Below are 27,197 nucleotides of genomic sequence, written 5' to 3' on the forward strand. Positions count from 1 at the left end.
ACCCGAAACCACACGACTACAAATCCCACAATGCCACCTGTGCAGCTGCACTTCCTCTTCCGGCTGAACAGCGCGCCTGCTCGTGCCGACGTGTTCTTCCGGTGGCTGAGCGGCGGATTACCCTGTGTCCGGCAAAATGGTGAGAGGTTTGAGGGGAGTTCCGGATGGGACTTTGGGGACCCCTCGGGGCCCGTCCCGCGCCCTGTTTTTTCTCGCAGAAGCCTCAGATGTCCAAGGTCCAGAGGGCTGGAGGCTCCTGGATCCTTCGGCTTGGGCTGAGGGGCGGGGAAGGGAAGCCCCTTGCCATGGACTCCTTAGGCTGAGGTTTTGATGGCATGGGCTTCTGATCTAACGATTTATAAGGATGAGGAGCATGGGGAGCATTTCTAATACCTTCGAGCTTTTATCTCTGTTACTTGTGATCAATCTGTTACCCCTGTCTGGAAAGTTTTTCCCGCCTGCCGAACTCGTACTCATACTACACGGTCCCGGGCAAAAGTCACCTTCTTGATGAAGTACTAACAACTGTCTCGGGCACTTGTCCTCTTTCTCCTGGGAGCCCCGCAACCTATGTACAGACCTCTTGCCACGTGTCATGGACTTCTTTGTTATTTGCCACGCCTCCTAGTGACCACCATCTGACGTGCCTCTGGCCCTGGGATGATGTCTATTCATCTTTGTATTTCCAGTGCCAAACACTGGGGCCGGCAATTGGAGGCTCAATCAATGGCAGCGATTGTCTTTATCATTTTTAGGGGGGCATAAATGTTTACTGAATTGAATTCCAGTGTCTCTGAGAACAATGAGGTCAATTTACTTCTCTAGAGTTGTTGTGTTCTGAATTTTAGAAGCGTTGGCTGGTGGGTGACAATGGAAGTTAACATTTGTACAGAACTTTACGTTTACAGCCCTCTTTCACAAGCATTATCTCATAATCTTCCCTATAACCTTGGGAGGGAAACAAACACCTATTGAGCAACTACTCTATGCCAGGCAGTGAGTTAGATGCTATTGCGTTTGTCGCCTTTCTTAAATCATACGTCAGCCTTGTGAGAGAGTTATTATTATAATCACTTTACTGAGGCTCATGTTATTCAGTAGAGCCAGAATTTTATTTATTTTTTAAAAATATTTTTTACTTGTTTACTTACTTATAATTTATTTAATTTATTTTATTTTTGGCTGCCTTGGGTCTTCATTGCTGCGCTTGGGCTTTCTCTAGTTGCAGCAAGTGGGGGCTACTCCTTGTTGCAGTGCCTGGGCTTCTCATTGCGGTGGCTTCTCTTGTTGCAGAGCCTGGGCTCTAGGCACGCAGGTTTCAGTAGTTGTGGCATGTGGGCTCAGTAGTTGTGGCTCGCGGGCTCTAGAGCGCAGGCTCAGTAGTTGTGGCGCACGGGCTTAGTTGCTCCACGGCACGTGGGGTCTTCCCGGACCAGGGCTCGAACCCGTGTCCCTTGCATTGGCAGGCGGATTCTTAACCACTGCACCACCAGTGAAGCCCCAGAATTTTAAGTTATGTCTTTTGCCTGTAGGTCCTGAGATTCCTTAAGTGTGTAATGGGAAGAATACAAGATTAGGAGTTGAGATCTGGGTACCAGTCCAGAGTCTGTCTTTCAGCAGTGATTCTGAGCTTGACGTCTACAGACATGGGTTCATAAGGCTTCTAAAATTATAAGCAGACTTTTTCTTGTATGCGGTTTGTCCCAGGCAGAGTCCATACCTTTCATCACGTGATTTTCATGGTGGCCGGTGGCCTCAGATAATGTTAAGGACCATTGCATTGATCTGTAGCTAATCAGTCACCTTCTGTGTGCCTCAGCCTCTGACTCTTAGCTGCCCATCTTGTCTCATATTGAAAAGACAAAGTGCCACCTTAGTTTAAGATGTAATTGTTGTCATTCCCAAACGGAATCATTTGACGGTGGTTCTGAAGGATTTCCACATTTCCCAAGCTGAAATAAGCTCCTAGCAGTCACAGCAGCACGAGGCTCCGTGACAACCCCATAGTGCCCCCAGATTGAGGTCATGGGATTCTTTGATGGCTCTGATCTCACGCCTTCCCTTAGGAGCTTGAGGCCATGAGCAGATACACCAGTCCAGTGAACCCGGCTGTCTTTCCGCATCTGACCGTGGTGCTGTTGGCCATTGGCATGTTCTTCACCGCCTGGTTCTTCGTGTATCCTTTCACTGAGCAGCTAGTGGGCCAGAATTAGTGAGGTGGGAAACTGAGGGAGGGACCATGCTGGGTACATGCACCCTGCCAGTTTTGTTCCGGTGTGGGGATGGGGGATGGTAAGGAGGTTGAGGGAAGGCTATTTGACGTCCAAAGTCAGGTTGTGGCCTTATTTTCCAGGTTCAGGTGAGCTCAGTTCGCTCCTCCGGTTTCCAGGACAGTGAGCAGAGGGGCCTGGCTGGACTGGAGGCTAGGTACGGGGCCCTGTGGTGTGCTCAGGTGTTAGGAGGTACGAGGGCTAGTCCCGGCTCTGCCGCTCATTAGCTGTGTGACCTAACCCCTCTGGGCTTCATTTTCTTCATGGGTGCTGGAAGGGTGGTAGGAGCACCAGAGTCTAGGTCACCTCTTGGGCCCCTCTGCCCGGAGCCACACCAGCCACCCCTTTGCTTCTCCTTAATTGCCCTGCCAGTTACGAGGTCACCTCCACCAAATACACTCGGGATATCTACAAAGAGCTCCTCATCTCTTTGGTGGCCTCGCTCTTCATGGGCTTTGGAGTGCTCTTCCTGCTGCTCTGGGTCGGCATCTACGTGTGAGCTCCCACGGGTAAGAGCAATGGCAGGGTGGGACACTGGAGAGGCCTCCCCACGCCCACATCAGCGGGGTCCTTGGGCCTGCATGACCCCTTGGTTAATGGAGTGAGACTCAGCAGAGTGGATAGGGACGCCACACACAGGTGCCCCTTTCCCTGTCTCCTAATGGGGATTTGAGCCAAGTGGGACCACTTGTTCTGAGGTCTCCACACTGTCCAAGGCCTCGACCTGGCTCTGGGATATACTACATAGGGCTGTGGGCACAGGCTTCCCGTGGTTACACATCTGCATTCTTACCTGTCATACGCAGTGATTGGAGAGCCGCTGGGGAGTGACCCAGCAAGGGGCCAGGATCTGGGACTTGCTTCCAGGAGTAGCCTTTTAGTTAGTTTCAACGTTTTCAGTCATTGAAATAAATTTTGACTAAGCGACAAAAAAAACCACCCACAACCTTGCTGCAGATGACCCACCAAACAGGTCGCTTAGCATCAGTCGGCTCTGGTGGCCCTGCTTCCAAGGACTGTGCCCATCAGCGCTTGCCCCAGGAGCGTAGGGGTTCGGTGAGAAAAGCGGATGGAAAGAAGGGTCACTGCTCTCATTTTGATACCCCTCTTTTTCAGGTACCAGCCAGGCGGCTTCACTGAATCCCTGCTTTTGTAAATTAGTTTTTTTTTACTATGCCGAAAATGTCCCACCTGCTGCTCACAATAAAGGCAGATGTGTGACAGCCCTGCCTGGTGCCCGTCCTGCGGGTTGGGAGTGGTGCAGGTGCTGGGACCCACGACTTCCCCAGTCCCACCCCTTCCCGTTTCACCTGCCTTTCAGGTGGTTCCTGCTTGCTGGGAAGCCCTGCCCTCTGCCTATGAGAGGGCTACGGGGAGTGTCTTATCCTTAGAATTGAGGGCTCACCTGTGGATAGGAAGGGGCTTGGCCTGCCCTCCACTGTGGCTTCTAGTGTAAACTTCTGTAGGAACCCATACCAGTCAAGTCTGCCCTGGGCCAGTCCCCTCCTCTGAGTGGTGCCCGGGACCCTCGAAAGGCTCAGCTTTTCCCTAAGGTGGCTACTTTTAACCCAGCCAGGGCAGCAGTAGGTCCGTGGGGTGTGGCTAGGGGAAGGGGCTGCTGCATCTTGTTCCCAAGCCGGGCCTGAAGCTACGAGGGATAATGGGGTACGAAGCATCCATTGGGCTCAGGGGCCCCAGTTGGTCCCAGGCCCACAGGCAACCCCATCTCCCACCAGAACAATCTCAAGAAGATGGCGAGGCAAGCTCAGATACAAAGCAGTATTTATACATTTATTTATATACGTATATTTACTTCAGAAAAGAACAGTTCAGGGGACAGGAAGCAAGCAGGCCTGGGGCTGCTCCCCTCTGCCCACTCCAGAGTCAAAGCTCAGGGGCCGGAAGGGGCGGTTAAGTGGGAGGGAAGGGGCGCACTCTACACACGCAGGCTTTCCGGGGGGGCGGGGGCACTTGTGCATTGAGAGGCGCTGTGTACAGCTCGAAGCCTGGGGGAGATCGGCCCAGTGGCTACAGGAGTAAATGCCAAAAGGGAGAGAGGAAGGGAGGGGTAGGCTGCTGGACCCGGGGTAGGGGATGGAGCCACGACACCCACTCACCGGCACCCGCCAGGCAGCTGTCAGCCTCCAGCAGGTGGCCCACTGGCCTTCCCTGAAGCCCCTTTCCCTCACTGGGCTTAAGGCAACTTTAGTCCAAGGTTGACCTCCCCCCGCCCCCCGCCTCGGCCCCAAACTCAGCACTGAGGACCCCCTCCCCAGGCATGGAAACAGCCAGCTGCCAACCAGATTGGGGCGATGCTGTGTCCAGATGGCTCCAGGGAGCAGTGGAGGGTCACCTTCCAGTTAAGCACAGGGGGGCTGCGGTCCAAGAACTTGTACCCCCACTGAGGAAGCCCCAGAATCCTATTAGAAGGGGCAGGGCTCGGTAGTTGTATGGCATTTAGGGAGGGTTCTCCCAGTGGGAGGAAGGAGAACAGAGCAGCGCTAAGTAAGGCGCGGCCGCCAGCATGGTGTGGGCAGCCACGTAATTCCTATGTCGGAAGGAGGAGCCACACTGGGGAGGGGGCTGGGAGGCTAGGTATCCTTGCTACCCTCATTCCCCCTGTGTTTCCCTATCCCTAGGAGAAGTGCTTTGACATCCATAGCAGAAGGGGGCCCGCGGTCCCTAGGCTTTTTCAAGATTCAGGTCTCCCACAGAAAGGCCTCCCACTCAAAGCTGAGAATGAGAGGTAGATGGGGCAAGGCCTGGCTCCCAAAGCGGTGGCAGAATATCACAGGGCAAGGATGGCATTTCCGTCCCCATTTCTGAACCCATGGCAGACACGACGAAATGATTTCCACTCTCCTTCCATGAGCCTGGATGTGGCCTCAGAAAGCTCCAGATACCCACTAAGAAAGGTTAACGTTGGCACTTGAGATAAGACTTCTTCCGTAACCCAAGCCCACCACTCTGCTCCTGGGAGGAGTGGGCAGAACTGGGACTACTGCCGAGCACGGGGCCCCCAGCCTGGCTGTCCAAGCCCAGCACAGGAGCCCTCGAATCTGGGGAGGTGAGGCCACCAGCAGACAAGAGTGGAGGGAAAGGCCAGTCCTGGTGGTCGGGAGTGGGGTGGGTGTCTCAAAGCTCCCTGGGACGGATCAGAGCCAGGGCCTTGCCTTTCAAGTGTCCCCCCGGGGCTCTGGCCCACTCCGGGCTTTCCATCTCCATCCTTCGACTCCTGCCCGGGTTTAAGTGCATTTTAGTAATTATTTCATTAATAACAGCAAAAGCTATTTGCATCCACCCACCAGACGAGACCAGCCTGCTGCCTCGCAGGGATTCCCGCTCCTCTGCTCAGAGACCTCTGTGAGCTCTGGAAGCTCCCAGGGGCCCAGGCCGCGGGGCCGCAACGCCATCTGGGGGCTCACAGGGAACTTCCTTCCCTTCGGGATACTCCAGGTTCAAGGGTCCAAGGCTTACCTGGCCCACTGGCTCCCCTGGTTCAGCCAGGCACTAAGTGTACACAAGGCACGTGGTCGGTCGCCAGCCCATCCAGGGCTGGCTTCAGCTGCCCTGGGAGCTCTTGGAGCCAAGCTCTCCCAGGGAGAGGAGACCTCCTGGGCCATGCTTAAAGCTTAGAAGTCCGAGTCCAGTAACAGTCAGACCCTAAGAAGTCCACTACCTAGCCCTCCCCAGGGAGCAGCTTCAAGGGTGAGGGCTGTCTGCCCTCCACTGACTCGTGGGTCCAGCCAAGTCTCTGAGGGCTCGAGCCAAGCCCCTGCCGGTCTCGAAGGCGGACGGGTCCTCTCTCCAAAAGAGGGGTGGCTTCCAGTCGCAGAAGGGGAGGCAGGAAGGGTAGGCTCTGGGCCGAGTCACGGGCTTCCCCCGCCTCTGGGGCGCTGCCGCCCACCAGCCCTCCATCGGCCGAATCCGGACACAGGTGAATCGGGCCGGCCTGGGCCCGGCAGGTCTCCCTCCAGCGCCCTCCGTGGTCTGGGGGCGCCGCCAGCAGGCCCAGCAGCTCCAGTGTGAGGACTTCCAGTTTCACCAGGCACGGGGAGGGCCGAGCCGCCTCAGTCCCTCCAAGGAAGTGTCAGCGGCGGGCTCCAGTGTAACACCATGGCGTCCATTGTGGAGGGGCGCCCGGAGCCCCGGGCCCAGTGTAACACCATGGCGTCCAGTGTGGAGGGGCGCCCGGGACCCCGGGCCCTGCTGTGGCACTGCCTCCCTGGGCAGCTCAGTCACACAGGCGGTAGAAGTGGAAGTAGTAGTCTGCGGCCAGCCAGACCGGGGCCTCCAAGCTGCAGTTGGCCTGACCCTGGAGAGAAGGGCAGTGGGAACCAGTGAGGTGGCTCCGGGGGGGGCGGGGGATGCCAGAGCGCTCCCCGTGCTGACGTCGCCTGACACTGCCCATGTCCCGCCATGTGATCTTCAGTCCCCCCCCTTCCCCCAAGCCCCACCCTGAACCTCTGGGGGCAGACAGGGCGCAGGTGCTCACCAGCAGTGCCACCCGGAAGTGATAGGTGAATCTGCGGAAGGACAGGATGGTTACTGGCCACTGGTGGGAGGTGCCCTGGGGAGAGAGGGGGGCAGAGGGGTCAGGACAGCTGCACAGCCCCCCACCCCCTGTCCCATCCCAACTGGCATCCCCCGCCATGGCCGTCGCAGCCCTGGCTCTGTGGCGTGGTTTACAAAGCGGAGAAGCAGAGATCTGAAGAGAGATCGCAGGGCGCACTTTCTACTTCGGGGAGCAACAGCGCCCACCGTCTGTGTGTACTCCGTGCCAGGCACCCGGGGGCCCACAGCCGCTGCTCTCTTACTGCCTTCCCTCTCACCACTGTGCTCCGGGCACATCCAGGTATTTCGCTCACCCCATCCGCACTTCAACCCACTGAGGCAGTGCCGCTTACAGACGGGGACAGCGCTGAGTTACCTGCCTAAACACCGGGGACAGTGCTGAGTCACCTGCCTAAACACCGAGGCTGCGCAGAGCTGGGATTCCAGCCCTCCCCGCCCAGGGCCTGAGCCTCTTCAGGGCTCTCACCCACTCCATCCTCTACTCAGGCTACTTTCTGCACCCCTTTTCTCCCCGGCTAGAGAGTGCATTCTTGGAAGGCAAGGCCTGTTTCTTCCCTACCTCTGTCTCCCCTCAGCTGGGCCCAGCACAGGGCCTGGGACAGAGGAGGCCCCAACAGATATTTGTTGAATGAACACACGAGTGGGTGAGAAGAAATTCCCTTAACTTGTGTTGAGAGTCACAACTTCGGGTCACGTGGCCAGGGAGGAGCCCGACGGTGACAGGTTCCCAGACCAGGAGGCAGCCCCCTCCACACAGCCCAAGAGATCTTCCAAAGTCACAGATGGAACAATGCCACTGCCCCCGCCCAAGCTTCAGGTCCAGCCTCCTTCCCATCTACCCGGGCGCACAGCCCTCGCCACGTTTCCAGCTCTAACAGCGCGCCATGCTCTCCCTGGCCGCCAGGCCTCCGCACCCGCTGTTCCCCTACTCCTGGGACGCTGTCCCCTTTCCTTTCCCCAGCTGATCCCGTATTGCTCTTCAGGTCTCATCTTAATCAAACATGACTTGGGGGCAGCTGGCCTGACCCTGAGGCCACACAAGGCCAGCTCCCTGCCACGGGCTCCCAGGACGCCCTCCACACGCCCTCCCCGTCTCCACCACTGCGCTCACCCCAGGTTAGGCCTTATGGAACTGTTTTCCTCCCCAGGCCTTCGTCAGGGCAGGCACAGGGCCGGGAGACACTCAGTGGTGAGCGGTGCACGCATGCCCCGCTCCCTGCGACACAGAGGCCCAGCCCCCAAAATGTCCTCCGTGGAGATGCCTGCACTCTTGACTCCAGCTCCCTCTCCTCTCCCGCTTGGGAGCCCAGATGTGCTGGCGCGGAGGAAGCTCCGGCCTGGCTGGCCCACAGCTTCCCAGTCTCCTACCTGGGTGTCCTGGTGGGCATGGAGGCTCTGTGGAAAGCCCCCCTCCTCACACGGCTCTTCCTTTGACATCAGGCTGCACAGCGCCACGGACACGGGGGCCGAGGAGCTGGGAAAGACCCAGTTAGCAGGGAAGTGGGGTTCTGAGCTCCTCCAGCCCAGCCCGCTCCCAGCCAGCCCTCCACTCTACCTCCCTCACCCCGGTGAGACAGGGCACTGAATCCTCACAGCCTGAAAATGATGCATAGCCGTCAAGGCTCCGGACGGCTACAAACCCTTTCCCATCCACCGTCCCACACAGCCTTCACAGCCCCTGGGAGGCAGCAGCCCATTTCACAGACGAGGAACCGATGCCCGGAGGTTGCCAGGTCACACAGCCAGTGAAGCATGGAGCAGGCAATAAAGCTAGCACCCCTCCTCAGCCCCTCCCCCGGCTGCCTGGGACCACTGGGTCCCCATCCCCCACGGCGGCACTCACTTCATCTGCAGGGTCAGGCGGAGGTGCAGTGGCGTGCTGCTGCTGATGGGGATGTGGTAGGTGACGTTTCCAGGCCTGAAAGGGCAAAGCTGGCTCCTCAACAAGGCCACCCTGCCCTGCGCCCCCCACTCCCATCAACTCCTCAGCCCCCAGTCTACAGTGGAGCCCTTCAGGGGCCTGGAAAGGGGCTGCCCCACCTTGAGGGGAAAGTTCCTCCCTGAGGGGAGCAAGATCTGAACACCTGGACCGCCTGGGCTCATGTTACCAGAGGGAACCTGTCCTGGGGCGGGGGGTGGGGGAAGGGAGGTAGCCAAGCCCACCTGCAGGCATCCTCTGAGGAGCAGTACTGGGACGTGATGGGCATCGAATTCTCCAGCACCTGGATGGAGGTCAGGGACGGCACTGGGTCTGCAAGGAGAGAGGCCACTGGTGCAGGAAGGAGGGTGACAAGACAGGACACAAATGAGAAGCAGCCAAACCTGTCCTTGCCCGAGACTCGAATCAGTCATTCACACCTCAGCAGGAATAAATTTCAGGTTATTCTTTCCAGACTCCCACAACGGCTGGGGTCACGCCACCATCTTCCCCAGCAGCCCTAGGACTACACAGTTCCCATGAGCCTGAGGTGTGCCTCCCTGACGGACCCAGGACACCCACAAGTAGGGATGGGTCTTCCATATCCCCTGCATGGGGCGTACAGGAGCCCGCTCTTCAGGCCCCTGTCCCTGACTGCACACATCTCTTCCCAACTCGGGGTACAGTGACGTCAAGTCGGTAGCTTGAAATCAGCCATGGCGGCAGTATTCACACACACAAATCAGGGCCCCACTGTCCTTCGAAGACTCAGCTTCAACGTCGCCTCCTCCAGGAAAGCCTCCCCGATCATCTCCGCGCCTCAGTCCGGATTCTGTGCCCTCCCCAGTCGCCAAGCTGCCTGTGTGTCCCCTCAGAGCCTCACCACGCTGCTGCTTTCGTGTCTGTGAGCCCCTGGGGGCAGGACACATCCATCTCCATCACCCCCGGTGCCCTGTACGGAGCCAGTCACAGAGAAGGGGCCCAGGAAACGGCTGCCTGGTAAGCATCTACCCCGTGGGGTTTCCCCATCACTCTGAACTTCAATCTCAGCAAACCAGTTTCTAAGCTTTTTTTTTTTTTTCCTCTTTAAGCCACAAAACCCATCAAATGGAAGTTGCTGAGGAAGCCCAGTACCTAGAGCAGAGGCGCCTGGTTGAAGCCAGGAAGGTTCTCGGCCTCCCCTTCAACCTCCAAGGCAGCCCTGGGGATACTTCAGAGAAACCCGGTTTGAAAACCAATAAAGGGTTCTCTAGCTTTGTTAAAACCAAAGGTTTGAGGTTTGGAAAATTGGGGGGACCCTGAACAGTACCCTTCTTGCCCTGGCATGGTGACATAAAAGGAGCCATGTGGACTTGGGATCAAATTCCACCCCTGCCGCTAACAGGCTGTATGACCCTGGGCAAGTCACTTCACCCAAGTTTCCATTTCCTCATCTGAACAATGGGGACGATTCCTTTCTCGCAGGAGTGTTGTGAAGATTAAACGAGGCGATGGATATAACGCTATATAATCAGCCTGGCCTGACTCCTGGGACTTAGTAATGCTCAGCAAATGTCTGTCAACTGACGATTCTGCACCCAGGTATTCTGGTGATGGGCTGAAATGGGCCCCGGCCAGTGAGCCTTGCCGGGTTGGGCTGAGCGGGGGAAGGGGTAGGGCAGGTACCTGGCTGGCTCCAGGCCTGGGTGGGCTGAGCAGAGCTCAGGCCAAGCTGAGGGGCCCCTCGGCGGCCCCGGACATGGAGACCAAGGCTTGGGCTGTTCTTGGCTTTGCCCTGGCCTCCAGGAAAGGGGACCGCAGGGCTGGCCACAGGGTCCGAGTTCTTTGGATGCTTGAAGTAGCCAATGCCGTTGGCTGACAGGCCCCAGGACTTGGCTCTGATGTTGGTGGCTGGCAGCAGGGCCATCTGGCTGGGGCCTGTGGAGAGAACCAGGCACAGGCTGAGAGGCAGGCACGGGCTGCCTCCTGCCCAGCTGTCTTGAGGGCCCGACTGGACTCTGGGTGGCTCCCTTCTATCTTCTGGTCTCCTCAGGGGGAACCCCCAGTCTTTCTCCAGAGCCTCATTCTGGGCTCCAGGAGACCAGACCCTCCCACCAATGAGTCTCTGGGGCCTTTCTTAGGCCTCCTGTGAAAACCCCTCCAACCCAAAACCTGGCCCCAAGCGAGCCATACCTGAGCGGTTGGTGGAGGGGCCGGGACTGGGGCTGAGACCACGGCCAGGATTAAAGCTAGGGGCAGGGGTGGGGCTGGGGCTGGGCGAGGAGCAGCAGACGACTGGGCAGGGGCGGCTGGAGCACAGGTCCAAGGTGCGGAGGGCTGGAGCTGGGGCCGAGCTGGTCAGGCCAGTGGTAACTGAGGAAGCCAGAGGCTGTATGAGCTGGAGTGGGGCAGCAGAGCCCCCGACCCAGAACACAGCCACCGCTCCCCATCCCACCCCTCCAAAGCCACGCCCCGCACTCACCCAGCAGCAGAGAGGGCTGCGAGCCCGGCCGCCCAGTGGTCACAGGGGACTGTCGGAGCTGAGTGGTCCCAAAGCTCTGGCTGGACCTGCTGGGGAAGGGTGGGCTGAGCTCAGAGGGGCTGGGAGAGCCTGAGCAGGAGGCCTGGGAGTCCCAGAGCAGCGGGAGGGGCACGAGGAGGTGGACAAGGAAGGCAGAAAGGAGGCAGAGGCAGGCGGGAGAGGGCTTGGTCCAGACACGTACCATGGGCACATGGCCTCACTCCCCCCAGGGTGCTGGGGCCGGAGCAGGGCCAGAAGACAGGAAGTGGACACGGCAAAAGAGCTAAGGGGCGGCAGAGAGGAAAAGAGGGGGCAGGCACAGGGGAGGAGAGAAAGAGAAGACACGGTCAGAGATGGCCCCAAGGACTGAGGGTGATGGTGGGCAGAAGAGCCCAAGGCCCCACCCTGGCCCTCCTTCCCCTACCCCCTGTTCTAACCTGGGCTGCTCAGATGCCCCCTGCCACTCAGAGGCCCAGCCACCTGGAGGAGCACTGAGTAGGCCAGGGAGAAACATCGGCTTCAGTGCGACTGCGAAGCAGCTGCCCCCCTTCCAGAGAGGCCTTCCCACCCACCCCCACAAACTCCTGGCGGGCTAAGAGCCTGAGGTGGAACCCCCTTTAGAGGAGACAGCCTCCAGGGCTCCTCCGACCCTGGGCTGCTCACCAAAGCCCCGCCCGGCCTGGCGATGGCCCCCGCAGCCAGGCCTCCAGGGACATACCCATCAGTTTCCACCAGGTCCTCCTCGGTGCGCAGGCTCAGCACATACAGTGTAGACATGGACACCACGCTGGGAGCCACAGGAAGGGGCCACTGTTAGAGCTGGAGCCACCACCCGGCGCCCTCTCTCCAGGGCGGGGCCTGTGGTTTTTGCTCCCAGGGGCTGGACTCCCAAGTGATGCCTGTACGCGGGTCTCCCCAGTCCCAAGGGGAGGAGACAGAACGAGGCAGCCCCCCTTCCTTCCCCGAGACCTCAGCCACTTCATCTCCCAGGCCCCGCCCTCCTCTTCCCCCAGGACTGGGCCCGTGGGCAGCCCGACATCCCTGGCCAGCCGCCCCCAAAGTCTGGGGGACAAGTCACCTGAAGGCCATGACCACCACCAGGGCGATGATGGTTCCCTGCAGGAAGCGCTGGCTGATGCAGGCCTGGTCTGGGACCACAGACGATGACTGAAGACCAAGAAGAAAGGGGGAAAAGGCCCAGACTTAGGGAGCCCATGGTCTGACCCACGGTGGGCTCTGCTGGAGGTGGGGTACTCATCCCCTCGGGGGGCAGAGGGAGAGGAAGGAGAAACCAGGGGCTGGGAGGGCTAGAGGATCCAGAAGCGAGGGGAGGGGAGGGGAAGCGCTTGGAGTCAGTGAGCCTGGAGAGGCGCCAGCTGGAAAGGGAGGCCACGAGGATGGGGAGGCCCCAGTCCCTGGCCCCCATCCCTGCCCACCCTCACCTTGCTGGCCACCTTGGGGGGCCTCTTCTTGTGGGGGACGCTGCCCGCCCGGCTGAACTGGCTCCCTGCGTGGCTGCAGCAAGAGGGCAGGGTCAGAGGTGCCTCTGGGAAGGGGGTCTTGCCCTCCCCGGCCCCGAGCCCCCACCTGAAGGCGCCTGAGCTGCCGGTGGACTTGAGGCTGTCGAGGCGCCGCAGCTTGGCCAGCTTGTGGCTCCAGCGCTCCAGCTCATCAATGCGCGTCTCCAGGTTGTCCGTCAGCTTGCACAGCTCCTTCACAGCACCCACGTTCTCCATGAAGATGCGCTCCTGCCGCAGGCAATGGCCAGGTCGAGGGCACAGTCAGCCCCTGGGAGCCCCAGGCTATGGGCCCATTGGGGCGCCTGAGGAGGGCACTCAAAGGCTCCCTACCCAGGCCAGCCTTGCCTCTCGTCCAGCCTCAGCTCCCTCGGCTCCCTGTGCCTGCGTCCGAACAGCATCCCCCCTCTGCACCTTTCCCCACCCACGGTCAGAACCCGCTGTCTCTCAGAGGCTCCCACCCTCCATCTCCCCATCTGATGAACACAACGTCTCAAGACTTCAGCAGAGGCCAAAACACATCACATGCTCGTTGGTGCCCATCCTCATGCCAGGAAGGTTACAAACATTATCCTCACGACAAACCCCACGTTTAAGCTTTGCCATAACCACATTAGAACTTCTTAGCGGTAAGTGTCGTTTCCCTCCTTTTGCAGGGGAGGAAGATGACCCTCAGAACGTTCCTCTTGCTCTTGATCGCACAGCCGCAGACTGGCAGAGTCCCCACCTCCCACCTCCACCTCTCCCAGTGGGGTGGGGAGGGGGCTCTGGAAGCAGCATGAGAGAAGACTGGGGGGCAGGGGGAATGCTCCTGTTCTCTGCACTTCAGTGTCCCCGGTCTCCACGGAGGGCGTGAACGCTCTCCAGCGGGTCCACCCCTCTGCCCCTTGGGCTCCCTTCAGTCCCTCCTCCACAGACCTTGTTCACCACCAGGAAGTTCTCTATGGTTTTCCCATTGGCAAAGACCACGTCTCCAGTGTCCTTCACGGCCTCAGGCAAGATCTCCTTCACCTCCTGAGCGATGACACCTGGGGAGGGGCAAGCCAAGTGTGTGTTGCGGGGAGGACTGCCCACAGCACCGTAATGTAAGCAGGGGCAGGGATCGGTGAGGGTGAAATTCTGGGGGCTAGAGATTTGGGATCCAGGGAGCCCCGGAGCAGGGGGCTCCGAGGCACAGGGTCGCAGTTCCAGGGATCAAGGTGTGGGGTTCCCTGGGCTAGGGATAGGGGCATATTCCAGGGAGTAAGGACTCCAGGGGAAAGGGAGCAGGGATCCAGGAGAATAAAGGCAAGATTCATCTAGGGAACAGAGGAGTGAGGATCCCAAGGCCACAAGTCCCAGGCTTCCAGTGTCAAAGGGCAAGGGGTCCGGCCCGAAGGGCAGGTCTTCCGGAGGGCCGGGATTCCTGGGGGCAGGTTTCCAGGAGTCATGGGAAGGGGTTCCCGGGAGTAGGGTTTCCAGAGGACAGGGACAGGGTCGGGGTTACCAGATCCCAGCCTGCGCACGTGAATCCTTACCCGTTTCTGGCGCCGCGGCCTCGATGCCAGCAGTGGCGGCAAACTCTGGCTTGTATCTGTAGTGGACCAGTCGCATGCGCGAAATCCTCTTCAGCTGCTCGGTGGTGTCCACCTGCGCGGGAGCCAGGGCCGAACTGAAAGCCTCCCGTCCTGGGCCCGTCCGGAGGCAGCAGTGTGGAGGGGAGACCCTGCTACTAGGGTCGCGGGATCCAGAGATCCAGGGCCAGCCTCCCCCAACTCCTTCCTTTGCAGCCCCGCCCCCTACAGAGCCCCGCCCACAAAGCAAACCCGCCCCCCGCGGGCAACCCCGGGCACCAGTTCCTCCCGCTCAGTTGTCCCCGCCCACAGCCCCGCCCCCACCTCCTGCAAGTGCTCCTTGGCCCGCAGATCCGAGGGGTGCATGAGCGAGCCCATGACCTTGACGTTGCCGTGCACCACCAGCGCCTCATCGGGCCGGTCTGTGTTGATGCCCACACGGCCATGGTGGAAGACGGTGTCGGGCACCTGCGCCCGCTGCCACAGCACGTCGCTGTCACTCTCAAACTGGCCCGGATTGGAGGCCTAGCAGGAGTTGGGGTTGGATCAGTCCTGGGGGATGGGGAACCTGCAGCGCCCTGGGAAAGGGGGAAACCCCGCAGCCACCTCTCCAGCTCCAGCCAGACCTCCTCACCCCACCATGAGGGGCGGCTTAAACTGTCCCTCCCATTGTGGCAACCAGGTCCAGGTCCTGGCCACCTCCACACTTTATTGTGACCCGGACAGGGTGGGAGCCTTGCCCAAGGCCACACAGCGAGTGCCCAGCAGGGTCAGCATTCCAGCTCCTGACTCCTGAGGACCCCTGTATCTCTCCTGGGTCTTGGGGAGTCCCCAAGTCTGGGGAGGACTCTCAGCCCTCTGCGGGGAGGTGGCCCTCACCCGCACGATGATGCGTTCTGAGATCTGGGCGGCCAGCGTGTAGTTCTGGTTCTGTGCGTGGGCCTGGAGGGCCACCACCAGCATGAAGTACCTGGGACACACAGGGGTCTTAGAGGCACCCAGGGGTCTGCCCCACTGCCTCCCCACCCCCCGCCAGACTTCCTGGGTCAGATGTACAGTGCCCACTCGGTCATCTCGCCCAGGCTCCCACCAGCCAGGAAGAGGGCATGAACACCCCGTCTTACAGAGGAGGAACCTGAGTCTCCACTAGGGGGCGGAAATTCCCCAGGGCCCACCAGCTAGGAACCAGGCTTCTGCTCTCCCATCTGTAAGTCATTAAGGAAGGGCTCTGAATCCCAGGTCCCTTTTTTGTGAAATGGGTGAGTCTGTGGGACTCTGTGCCTGGCATGCTATGTGGGGTGGCACCCTCCCGCCCCTCGTCCTCAGAAATGGAGCGGCTCCAGGGCAGGGGCACAGCCTGCTCACCTCTGGTCAGGGTTGGGCTTGCCCTTCTTGCGCATGTTGTTGGCGGTGGTCTCGCTGAAGTGCAGCCTCCCCACAGTCACCTTCGTGACCTGCTCGGGGGGCAGGCTGACCCTGCAGAGGAGGGGCAGGGTACTCAGGGCGCAGGGAAGGGGGCTGCGGAGAGCCAGGCCGCAGTGGGGCACTGGGGTCAGGAGTGTGTAGGAGGTGCACACTGTGGGTGCACTCCCGCACTCCCCTCAGCTCCTGCCAGGGTGAGCCCTCCTGGGGACCACCCGCCACGGGCCAGGCACTCACGTGACAGGGTTGAAGGGCCGCTTGCTTCGGTCCGACTGCGACTGCTCGATGTTGATGGACTGGTTGAGGGCCTCCAGCTGGGGGAGGGGCAGAGGCCAAAGGCACCTCAGGGCCCAGGTTCCCCACCTGGTTCCGCCCTCCTTTGGCCTCTCGGCCCAGGCCTGGCCCAGCTGGGGCTCGTGAGGAAACCGAGGCCCTGCCCTCCCCTCAGCCCACAAACGCTGGTGCCTTCTCCTACACGCCACACATCCCACAGCCCCACACCCACGCCACTCCCCCACCTATGTGCACACGCATGAGCGTGCACACACACACTCACCCTCACCGGCCCCCACTCCCGTCCGCACACCTATCCCAGCCCTGAGCACACACCCCAAACCGGCCTCCACAGCCACCCGCTCACTCGCCACCCAACATTTCCCAGACCCCGTCCCACACCCACTTCCCCTCAACCCCTCCACGAGCGCTGGCTGCGCTGCTCGATCATGACACTGAAGGAGTCGCACCCGGCCGACCCCCCTGGGAGCTCACGGGCTCAAAATCAACCACCACTGTGGCGGTGCCGGGGGATCGCAGGGGAGGGACCTCAAGTCAAGATGGGCCTCAGGGCAGGTGTCCCCGAGGACGCAGCAGTGTGAACGGTGAAGGTCAAGGAACAGCGGCGAGCCGGCAGAGGAGGGATGGAGTGGTGTTCAGCGGGCGTCCCCGAGAAAGGGAGCCGCCTGGGGGAGGCGGGGCTGCGACTGGGCACAGCGAATGGCGGGAACGGGTGAGGCTGGGGTCCCAAAGCCCTCTGCAGGCCCAGCCTAGCAGTCAGGGCTTTGCTGGGGTGAGGGAGATGGGGTCCCGGAGGCCTTGGAAGGCAGAATGGGAAAGATCTCAGGCAGGAGCCACAGAGGAAGCTGCTGAGGACAGGTCAGACAAGGAGGTGGAGGTGGGGGAAGGAGGAGGGGACCAGGCAGAGGGGAGTTCTGGGCGACAGGAGGGCCTGGTGCATGGTGAGGGGTGGGCAAGTGGGCCCCAGATTCATGGCTCAGGTAACCAGGGCCCTGGAGCCCCGTTCCCAGAGAGGGGGCCCGGGAGAGGGGCAAGTTCCCAGGGAGTTCATTTGGGGGTGTGGCACCGAGACGGCTGACAGCGGGGTCAGAAGAGGGGTCTTGGCGGGGGGGCGCAGGCTTGGGATCACGGGGTAGAGAAGGAAACGGGAAGCGTACCTGAGAAGAGGGCTGAGGGGCCTGACGCTTAAGGGGCAGGCACGGGAGGACAGGCGGAAAGCGGGGCCTGGACTTAGCCACGAGGGGTTTCCTCAGGACACACTCACCTGGCCTCGGGCTCTTTCGACTCCCCCCAGCCTGCCTGCCCTGCTGCCCTGCCCTCCTGGCCGAGCCCCAGACCTGCCTTCACTCCGTGCAGCTTCAGGTAGAAGCAGTCGAGGGGCTTGAGGCCTTCGGGCGTCTTGACGTACTTGGGCTCCCCCAGCCTGCCTGCCCTCCTGCCCTGCTGCCCTGCCCTCCTGGCCGAGCCCCAGACCTGCCTTCACTCCGTGCAGCTTCAGGTAGAAGCAGTCGAGGGGCTGGAGGCCGTCGGGCGTCTTGACGTACTTGGGCTCCCCCAGCCTGCCTGCCCTCCTGCCCTGCTGCCCTGCCCTCCTGGCCGAGCCCCAGACCTGCCTTCACGCCGTGCAGCTTCAGGTGGAAGCAGTCGAGGGGCTGGAGGCCGTCGGGCGTCTTGACGTACGTGGGCTCGCCCCGCAGGCCGATGTACACCGTCACCTGGAAGTGGTTCTTCTTCTGGCACACGAAGGCGTCGTCGCCCACCGAAAAGTTGAAACCCTTGTCGGCGTCCACGCGGTAGGTGAGCATGGGCCTGGGGACAGGTGGGGGCAGTCACCCGAGGCCCCGCACACCGGGCTTGCCCTGCCCGTCCCACCCACATGCCTGCGTTCCAACGCAACTTCCCACGTGGCGCCCCCACTTCTCAGAGATGGAAACTGAGTCCCCAGGAGGATTGGAGCTCAGGTCTGCCAGTGCCTCAGCCCATATTCTTCCCACTACGTGCCTGGGACCACCCCACCCTGGTGATGGGGGCAGGTGGATCAAGACACTTGGACGGGAGGGAACTCCTGAGGAGGGGGCCTGACGGCCCCTCACCACACTTGGCTTCTTCCCAAAACGCCGCCCGAAGCCCCCTCCCTCACGGGAGCCGGGGTGAGAGGGGATGCGTCTGTGGAGCCTCACTGCGCCTGACAGCTGGTTGCCATGGAAACGGTGGAACCAGGCGCCGGCTCTGCGCTGGCCCAGCCCCTGCCCACCAGCTTGCTCAAGCCCCCAAACGTCCTCATTCTGACTCCACCATCTGCCCGGTTGGGGAGGGGGCACTCTGGGCAGCCTGGCCTCAGTCTCAGTTTACACATCTGTTGCTGGCAAGGTGTTCCAAGTCTGGACCCTTTGGGGGACCTCCAGGTGGACTGAAAGGGGGTGATTGTTGGCCCGCCCTCACCCAGGTCCCCAGGCACAAGCAGTGCCCCGGATGCCCAGGGCCCGCCTGGAGGAAGCTGGGCAGGGACAATGTTTCCAAACTTGTGGGGAGAGGCCTTTGGGCCTGGCTAACATCCACGGGAAGGCCCGGAGCTCACTACTTCTCCCTCCCTGGGCTCCACCCACCTGCCTGACCCAGGGGAACACCCAGGAAGTGCCTGGGCCACACTGGGGGCCTCAGCTGCCAACTTCCTGGCCTTGGGACCTGGGGTGGCAGGGCTGGCCCAAGAAGTATAGTAGTAGGAATGGGAGCTCCTCACCAGGCCATAGGGCTGGACAGCCAAAGACCTGCCCCCGCCACCCAGACAGGGCCTCAAGGGACCCTTTCACCACTACCTCAGCTGGACGCCCCCTGCCCCAGCCCTGAGGGCTTGTGGCTAACAACCCGGCATAGCCTGGGACACCCAACTCCAGGAGGCTGGTCTAGCTGCGAGAGGGCCAAGTCCCAGACACCCTGCCCAGGCCTGGCAACGTCCAAATGAGCTGATGGTGAGCCATGCTCTCATCCCTCACTGGCCTTCCGTGGGAGTGAGGGGACTGGTCCCGGAGTGCTCCTGGCCAGGTCCCAGGAAGCTGAATCCACATGGGTGGGTGCTGAAGGAGAGCGAGGAATGCCCGGCCAGCCTCTGACCCAGTCCTCCCCCACCCACTCATCCCTCCCCTCCAGGGAGGGGGCTGCTGGAAGGGCCTTGCTGACGCTCTGCTTCCGGCTACCTTCCTGGAATGCAGAAGGAGGAGTGGGGGAGGGGAAGGGGGGGCCAGAAAACACCCCTCCACCCACCGGCCCCTCCCTGGCGGACACCAGCTTCTTCAGGAGGCCTCGGGCTGGCTCCGGAGTCAGGAACCCTGAGCGCCAGTCCTAGCTCTTCCCTGAGCCTGTCTGCTCTTCTGTGAAACGGGACCATCTCGCGGCCGGTGTGCTCCCCAGCCCTGCTCTAGGACGGCGTGGCCTGGAGGGGTTAGGGGGAGCACAGGTCACTCACAGCTCTTTGTAGTTTGCATCGTACAGTGTCGCCCACTTGTTCTGCTGATGTGGTTGCCACTTGATGGACTGGTAGTTGGGGTCCAGGTAGGAGCCACTGAGGCTATCATTGTCCTGAAGGAGACCTGGAGAGAGAGAATGGCCATGGGCCACGGGCTCTGGGCCCCGGCCCCCCCCCACCCCCCCACCTTGAAAGCTTGAGCAGGCCAGCCATGTACCTGGTGAGGGTGCACCTGGGGGGTGCCAAGGTGGCGTCTGGACCCGGGCAATGCTGAGGGGCAAGGAGCCAGGGCCGGGTGAGAGCGGGCCCTGGGGAGGCCAGGGTGGGGATGGGGCTCGAGCTGGGTGCGGTGGCAGGGATGTCACGGTCCCGGGCTCCTGTTTGATCATTCCATTCAGCATCTGGGCATTGAGGGTGTTGGGGGGTGATTCGGAGTGCTTCCTCTTCTTGGAGGGGTGTGTGGGGAGCCTGGGGGGGACACAGGTGTGCACCATGGGGGGCTGGCCCTCCCCGAGCCCCCTCCCACTGGGCAGTACCCCCGCTCCCCTCTTCACCCTGTTTCAGCAGGATACGCCCAGCCCAGGGGATACCTCCTGCACGAAGCCCACGCCTTTACCTCTGAAGTGCTCCCCCATCAGTCTGTGTTATCATTCTCTTTCTGTCCCTCCACCCTACCCCCAAGACTGTGGAATCCAGGAGGGCAAGACCCACACCTGACTTGTCTGTGTGTTCCCATCACGCCCAGCAACTGGCCCGGCACACAAAGCGCTCAGAATCGTTCGTGGAATGAACGAGTCTGTCCCTTCCCTGTGGTGTCATTCTCAGTGTCACTCTTTATAGCGACAGCTCTTTGGAGAGCAGCCTCCATGGTTAGAAACAAGCCACAGAGGGCCTGGGCCACAAAGGCTGGGAAAGAGAGTTTCCTGGGAAGGGGGCTGACGATTTGGGGGCTACACAGCACCCCTTCCCCTTCTGGTTTACAAAAAGCTTTGCCAGTGGAATCTTTCCTTGAATGAAATCTTTCACGAAATCTCAATGTGCAAAACAGATAAAAAAGACAATTCTACGGGTTGGAGTCAGAGCAGGAAGCTTGGGTCTCCGCCTAGAACCTCCTCAGAAACCCGAGGACTCCATGGTGACTGGAAAGTCACTGGTGTCTGGGTAAGAGCACAGTCCCAGGTTCAAGTACTGGCTCAGCTCCCTCCTACCTCCGTAGGGCAAGCATCCCACCCCCCAAGCCTCAGTTTACCTATCTGGGCAACAGGGGTGGCCATGCCCGCAAATAAGGTACTTGTGAGCACTTGACCTTGGCCGTAAGTGCCCGATGCACTGCTCGCACATACATATACATGACACTGACCCCCATCTCTGGGGTCAGAGCCTTGGTCCTTCCTGGGTTCATTCATCCCCGCCCCTACCTCCATCTCTATCCTACCTGCTGCTGCCCTGAGTATCCCCCCCCCCGCCCCCACCAGCCCATCTCCCCGCCCACGCCGCCCACGCCCCCCACCCTGGGGGAGGCTGCCCAATTCTTACTCGGCTCCGGCTCCGTGTTGCTGCAGCAGCTGGTGCAGCATCTGGGACTGCTGGGTATGGTGGAGATCGGTGGGCACCAGCCCCTGCCCCATGGCAGCGTAGGGGGGCATCGGAGGCTCAGCCTTCATGTACAGATCCCGCTGCAGGACGGGGTAGTGAGGCGGGGGCGGCGGGGGCGGTGGTGGGGGGTGCTCCGGGCGGGAGGGCACCCCCACGTGGCACAGGCTCTCAGGGGTTAGGGTGCGCAGGAGATGGGGGTCTGTGGGAGAGATGCGGGGTGGCCATTAGGTTTCCCGGCACCAGCTCTCCCCGGGGTGGGGTCTCCTGATACCCGCCCCCTCCTGAACCCAGCCTGGGGGCTGCCCTCCCACCTACCCCACGTGGGAGGAGGCTGGGCAGTCTAGAGGCTGGCCACTACAGGCCCCGGCGGGGAAGCCAGACCCTGCCCAGGGGGTGGGCAGCCTTTCACCCCATCCGAGCCAGCTCCTTCCCCTGGGCCGCCGGGCCTGGCCCGGCTCCCTGGGGAGGTCCCTCATCCCCAGGTTCTCCCCCAGCCCCTCTCAGGCCTGCTCCTCCTCTGAGCCTCAGGAAGGAGTCTCCGGGACCCCCAGCGCCGTCCTGCGGGGGGCCCTCCTCCCTCCGGCAGGCCCCAGGGGCCAGCCCCCCAGCCTGAGGGGGGAGGCCCCAGCTCCCTTTGTTCCCCAGGAGGCATTCCAGAGATGTTTTTGGTAAGATAAACAGAACTCTTGACCCCTCTCTGGGCTGTGGGGAGACGGCTGCCCGTGATCCCTCTGCTCTTGGCCACCTGGGGGCCACTGCACCCCTGAGCACCTCCCAAGGGGAGGTGGGCCCGGTGGCAGCCAGGCCTGTGTCCAGGCTGCACCCAGCCTCCCCCAGCCGTCCACTTACCGCCGAAGGGTGCGTCCATGATGGCGCAGGCGGGCAGGCGGGTGGCATCCCCGGCAGGGACACTTGCTCAGAGGCAGGGCCAGGCTCCCCACCCGCCCATGGGGAACAACAGCCAGCGCCGGGGAGTATTTGACCAGCGATAATCTGGGCCTGCTGGGCGGCCGCTGGCCCCCTCCCTCCCGATAAGGCCGCCCCAGCCACTTGCCCAAACCCCAGAGGGGGAGGGCGGTGCCCGCTGGACTCACCATTCACCTGCTGGGGGGAGTAGGCCTCGGAGCCAGAGTCTGGGGGGGAGTCTGGCAGCGTGCTGGGAAGCAAGAGGAAAGGGTGGTTGGGGGGGCAGCCGAGCCCCTGCCTTCCAGCCGGGCAGCTCTTCTGCGGGGCAGGGTCCCGGAGACCCAGGGGCTGGAGGCTTCGAGGTTTCTTCGCAGCCTCCGTTATGGGCATTTCTCTGTACCAGCTACCTTGGGGTGCCTGGCAGGGCCCAGTTGTGGGTGGAGGCCTTGGGCTCTGGCCCAGCATCCCCTCAGACCTACAGGGCACTTGGGAGCGTGTCACCTGTGTCCCTGACGATGGCACAGGGATTCAAGGACTCCCTCTGCAGCCCGAAGGGCCAGGCCAGCTCTTTCCTTCCTGCACCCACAGAAGTCCCACTTCCTGGAGACTCTAGGGGCCGGGCCTGGGAAACTTCAGTGGGTCACCGGGGGGGCTGCCCTGCCACAGGCAGGTGTAGGCTGGGCAGGGAGCCAGCTCGCCAGGCCTGCACTTATTTTTTTCTTGCAGGTTTTGTTTTATCAGTGGTTCGGGCAAAAGAACAAACTCAACTCTGAGAGGTCAACACGTCCTGTGTGAGCCCTGAGTCCGCCCGGGGGGGCGGCTGCGGCCACTCTCTGAGGGAGCTGACTCTTCGGCCACCCTGGTCCCCACATCTGGAAAGGCTGCCCACCGTCATGCCCAGGCAGCTTCTGAGGCGGCCCAGCTCTTGTGGACACAGCCCTGGGCTGCTTGCAGGGTCCCCCAGCTCCCCTGGACAAGCCACCGCTCACCCAAACCCTGCAGGCCGTGTGAAGATGACAGGAAAAGGTGATGGGGACTCGGTCCTTGCTGCGCCCAGCGGGCCGACCGGGGCCTCTCCAGCTCCGGGTCCACCATCTGCCCCCACTCCCTGCGCTGCCCTGACAGCGGCCTTGAGTAAAGGTCTTTCTCACCCTCCGGCCCCTATCAAATGTGCCACATCCACAGGACCTCGTGTTCTTCCTCGTAACTCCTCACGGTGCACGAGTCCTCGATTTGCTGATTTATTGGTTAGTCACTCCCTCCCCCACTAGACCGCAGGAGCCACTATAGGAGGGATGTGCCTGCCTTGTTTACCACCTAGAACAGGGCCTGGCATGGGTGGGGGCAGTGGCCCTGGAGCGGCCCGGGGGCCACAGCGTGTCTGAGTGGTTCTGGACAAGCACTTTCTCTCTCTAGGAAATGGCCCCAGTCTGCCATCCGAATCCTGCCATGAGCGGGGTGGGGCTTTACTCGCAGGCTGGCTGGTTTTGGGGTTCCCCAGGAGCTGGTAACTGGGGACAGTCGAGGGGCTCTCGCAGAGGCATGGAGAACAGCAGCGGGCACCCAGCAGGTGCTTATGATGTGTCAGTTCCCTTCCCGCCCTGCCCTTCGGGGCCTGTGGCTCAGGGACAGCCTCTGCGCCTCAAGCGGCCAGCTGCCCTGCAGCAATGGCTCACCCCTGGCTGGCACCCCAGCTCCCCTCCACGGCCCTCCCCCTGTAAGTCAAGACACAGCCACTGTCCCCCCAGTACTTCCTCTGGGTTTCCTCCCCTGACTTCCACAGTCACGCAGGGGCGGACGCATTCGGGGCTCCCTTCACAGCCGGGATGCCGAGGTTATGGGTTAGCACCCAGAAGGCTGGAAATGGTGGAGCTGGAGACGGAGCCAGGCTGCCTGGCCGGCGTTGTGCTCCCAGCACCCTGTCATCCTTCCACCCAGAGACGGGGTCACCTGCCCCCTGCCTGAGCCCGGGAACCCAGAACTTTCTCCGAGCCCCTCTGCAGAGCCGAGCAGACCCACGCTCCCCGCCTCTCCCCACGAGCATGTGCCTGTGGACTGCCCTGCAGTCTGGCTGGGCTGGTGGCCACCTGGAACCTTGGGTCACAGCCGGGCCCAGGCTGAGCCCTTGGGTCAGGCGCTGACGTGGACTCCTTGGAGAGGAGCCAGGGAGCACGTCGGGGGCCGGTTTGGGTAGGGTCCCAACACCTGCACCAACTTCAGGTCCTGTACCTGCGCCATCGACCAACTCCCTGAGGCCGTGGGAAACAGCAGCTATAAATGCACGAGCGACTGGGTAGGCCTGGTGCAGGGAGGGGTTTGGGTGCCCTGGGTGCCTGCATGCGTGTAGAGGTGCTCCCCTGAACGTAAACAGTCCTGCCTCCAGTCCCACTCCCTCCCCGCCACTCTCCACACAGCTCTCGGGGATGGAGATCTTTCTAGCACTTAGGTCAGCCCTCATCACTCCCCTGCTCAGAACCCTCCGTGGCTGTCCACTGCCTCAGCACAAAGCCGTGAGCACCTCCTCAGCCTGGCCCTGGTCCCCCAGCCATCTTACCTACCCACAGGGCAGCCCGATGCCCACTGCCCAGCCTCGGCCGGCACCTCCCAGGCCCCCAGTCACTGGTCCCACGGGCCGCCTGGGCCTGGGTCTCTGCATCTTACCCCACCCCCACTGCCCTCACTCACCCGGGGGCATAGGGAGCCTTGGGCTCTGCCTTGATGGGGGGCCCAGAGCCCCCCAGGAAGGGCTTGGGAGCAGCACCCATGCCGTTGTTGTTGTTGCAGTTGAGCGGGGCGCTGTAGTTCGGGGGTGGGAGGGGGCCATGGCGACCCGGGGAGGGTCCGCCCCCGGGGGGGCTCAGGTGGTGGACCCCGCTGGAGCTGGGGATCGCTGGCTGCCCGTGGGGGTAGGAGGCCGCACTGGCTGGAGCAGAGATGTCAGGGAAGCAGCTGCGGAGAAGGGTGGAAGCTCAGCGCCAGCCCGGCACCCCCGCCCTTCCCGGGGCTCCCACCTGCAGGGCGGCTTGGACGCTGCAGTGGGCTCAGTGGTTGGGAAAGGAGCAGCTCTCAGAGGCGGGGCCACGTCACCCCTCCCAGGTGGAGGCCAAAGGGGCTGGGGTGCCGCGGAGGCCACTCACAGGTCAGAGGCGTCCTCCTTGCTGATGTACTCCTCCAGGATGCTGGTGTCTATGTTGGAGGGCTCCAGAGCGCCGTTGATGTCGTGGCCTGTGGGGGAGGGGTGGACCTGAGAGATCGGCCCAGCCCGCCAACTCTCTGCAGGCTGGGTCCTCCCCATCTGTGCATCCACGTGGAGGGGGAGTCCCTCATCACCCCCCACCTGCCAGCCCTCCAGGAGGTATTGATGGTGCTGCCCTCAGTCCACAAGGCCAGCTGGACTCTGCAAGGAGGGGCGGGGCCCAGAGTGCAGGTCTGGACAGACCGGCCGCTTCCTGCCCCTCCATCCTCCTTTCCAGCTTCGTGACATGAGCAAGTCCCTTTGTCTTTTCTATAAAATGGGGTAACCGTGTCCCTGTCTTGCGGGGTGCTGTGAGGAGCAAATGAGGCGCTTTATTTAGCCAGGTGCCCAGTGGATACCAGCCCCCTCACTGACTCAGACCCAGACTCACTGACTCTGTCCTGCCCTGTCCTCCAGGAGGCGGTTCCAGATGGCCCAGCTGCGGGCAGCCGGGACCAGGAGGCCTGGCGGGGCTGGACCACACATCCTGGGGGGCCCATGGGGCTGGGGGAGACTCCTGAACCCCGGGCCCCAGCTGCAGGTGGCGAGGGAGCAGGGGTCGGAGTCAGGAGTGCCCAGCCCACCCTCACTGCGTGTGCCCATCACCCCCACATCGAGGGCTAAGCCCAGAGGAGGAAACAGCCCCAGAGAGGTTCGGTGGGGAACGATGGTGGCCTGAGCGCTGCTCCTCTGCCTGACCTCTCCTGAGCCCTCCCCGCTAGCCCCAGCCCCACCAACGGGAGGGATTCACAGAAAAGGCAGCCCAGTGCTCTTGGGCATCAGCAGTGAAGGAGAGGGGGAGGCGCTGGCCTTTCCCCTCCCGGGGTCACCTTGCAGGGGGAGCTGGAGTGCTGGGTGATAAGGGGGCTGACGTGGGAGATGCGTCAACTCTGATAATGGAGGACGGCCCCACCCACACTGCTGACCTGGGCTGGCCGGCCCCACTGAGGCAGGAGGCACCCCTCCCATAGGCCCCAAGGCCTTGAGTCTGGGGTCTGCGCCTCATGCCCCCTCCCCTGGTGAACCCTGGGAACAGAGCTCAGGTCCAGTAATAAATCCTAGCTCACCTACTCCCTGCTGTGTGACCTTGGGCAGGTCACATACCCTCTCTGAGCCTCAGTCGCCTCAGTAAAATGGGGACATGAACAGCTAACACTTTACAGCGTTCTTCTGAGGATGAAACAGCTCAAGGTATATGAAGTGCCCGGAACACAGTGGGTGCTCAGCAAACAGTGGCTGTCCCCACTCCCCAGAGCCCTGGGGTCCCCAGGAACCCCCAGCCCAGGCCCCTCCCTGGCCCTGGCCGGCATTTCAAGAATGCTGAGCCCCGCTTAGGTGATTAATGAGTGGCTAAGCCCTCCTAGGAGTCACGCGCTGCCTGGGACAGGCCCTCCTGCTGGCCCCCACACTGGACTCACCCGGCCAGGAACAAGGGACACCCACCAAGCACCGCCAATGGCCGCCCAGGGCAAGGGGAGCTTCTCGAGCTGGGAATGACCAGGCTGCATGCCGAGGTTCCAGGACCCCCACCCCGTCCTTCCCTGTTAACCAAAGGTCCCATTTACTGAGCGCCTGCTGTGTGCCAGACACTTTCAGAGCCAAGTACGTTAATAATCACAGGAGTTTATGATACGTAAGGCATCCTGCAGGCTCTTCCTGTGCACTGTGACATAATTCTCCCAACCTATCACGGGGACGATGACAGTGGCTCACACTGACTGAGTGCCTGCCAGGCCCCAGCACCATCCTAAGTGCTTTACGGGTTCACCTCCCAATCGCCCCTGCAGACTTGGTGTCTGTTATTAGCATCATCCCCTTTGTTCAGAGAAGTCAAGCCTCTTGCCCAAGGCAACCCAGCAAGGAGAAGCCAAACTCAAGTGCAGGGGCCCGACTCCAAGAGGGAAAGTGTAGTTGGTGGTCGCTGAGGCTTCCCAGCCATGCTGGGCTG

The 27,197-nt window shown here is 61.7% G+C and overlaps 2 protein-coding genes across 2 annotated transcripts in view; one reads left to right on the plus strand and one right to left on the minus strand.

Annotated features, from left to right (window-relative positions):
- Positions 1-12: 12 nt before the first annotated feature.
- Positions 13-3,493, plus strand: TMEM258 (transmembrane protein 258). The gene is made up of 4 exons (XM_004264195.4): positions 13-139; positions 2,067-2,176; positions 2,643-2,779; positions 3,387-3,493. The coding sequence occupies exons 1-3, from the start codon at positions 137-139 to the stop codon at positions 2,767-2,769; spliced, it is 240 nt and encodes a 79-aa protein (XP_004264243.1). The 5' UTR covers positions 13-136; the 3' UTR covers positions 2,770-2,779; positions 3,387-3,493.
- Positions 3,494-4,047: 554 nt separating this feature from the next.
- MYRF (myelin regulatory factor) overlaps positions 4,048-27,197 on the minus strand; it is a 33,516-nt gene continuing 10,366 nt past the window's right edge. The window contains exons 2-28 of the mRNA XM_033414179.2: positions 25,152-25,239; positions 24,700-24,963; positions 22,203-22,264; positions 21,049-21,307; positions 19,730-19,980; positions 19,513-19,636; positions 17,745-17,858; positions 17,391-17,472; positions 15,993-16,069; positions 15,699-15,809; positions 15,213-15,303; positions 14,658-14,858; positions 14,298-14,409; positions 13,699-13,808; positions 12,851-13,011; positions 12,706-12,778; positions 12,342-12,430; positions 11,982-12,050; positions 11,466-11,546; positions 11,225-11,310; positions 10,936-11,115; positions 10,429-10,680; positions 9,009-9,114; positions 8,689-8,763; positions 8,214-8,319; positions 6,766-6,840; positions 4,048-6,585 (exon numbers count right to left, since the gene is read on the minus strand). Coding sequence (XP_033270070.1) covers positions 6,505-6,585; positions 6,766-6,840; positions 8,214-8,319; positions 8,689-8,763; positions 9,009-9,114; positions 10,429-10,680; positions 10,936-11,115; positions 11,225-11,310; positions 11,466-11,546; positions 11,982-12,050; positions 12,342-12,430; positions 12,706-12,778; positions 12,851-13,011; positions 13,699-13,808; positions 14,298-14,409; positions 14,658-14,858; positions 15,213-15,303; positions 15,699-15,809; positions 15,993-16,069; positions 17,391-17,472; positions 17,745-17,858; positions 19,513-19,636; positions 19,730-19,980; positions 21,049-21,307; positions 22,203-22,264; positions 24,700-24,963; positions 25,152-25,239 — 3,380 coding nt within the window. The 3' untranslated portion in view covers positions 4,048-6,504. The remainder of the gene's footprint in view (positions 6,586-6,765; positions 6,841-8,213; positions 8,320-8,688; positions 8,764-9,008; positions 9,115-10,428; positions 10,681-10,935; positions 11,116-11,224; positions 11,311-11,465; positions 11,547-11,981; positions 12,051-12,341; positions 12,431-12,705; positions 12,779-12,850; positions 13,012-13,698; positions 13,809-14,297; positions 14,410-14,657; positions 14,859-15,212; positions 15,304-15,698; positions 15,810-15,992; positions 16,070-17,390; positions 17,473-17,744; positions 17,859-19,512; positions 19,637-19,729; positions 19,981-21,048; positions 21,308-22,202; positions 22,265-24,699; positions 24,964-25,151; positions 25,240-27,197) is intronic.

Source organism: Orcinus orca, chromosome 8 (genome assembly GCF_937001465.1).
Source record: "Orcinus orca chromosome 8, mOrcOrc1.1, whole genome shotgun sequence".
Classification (NCBI taxonomy): Eukaryota; Metazoa; Chordata; class Mammalia; order Artiodactyla; family Delphinidae; genus Orcinus; species Orcinus orca.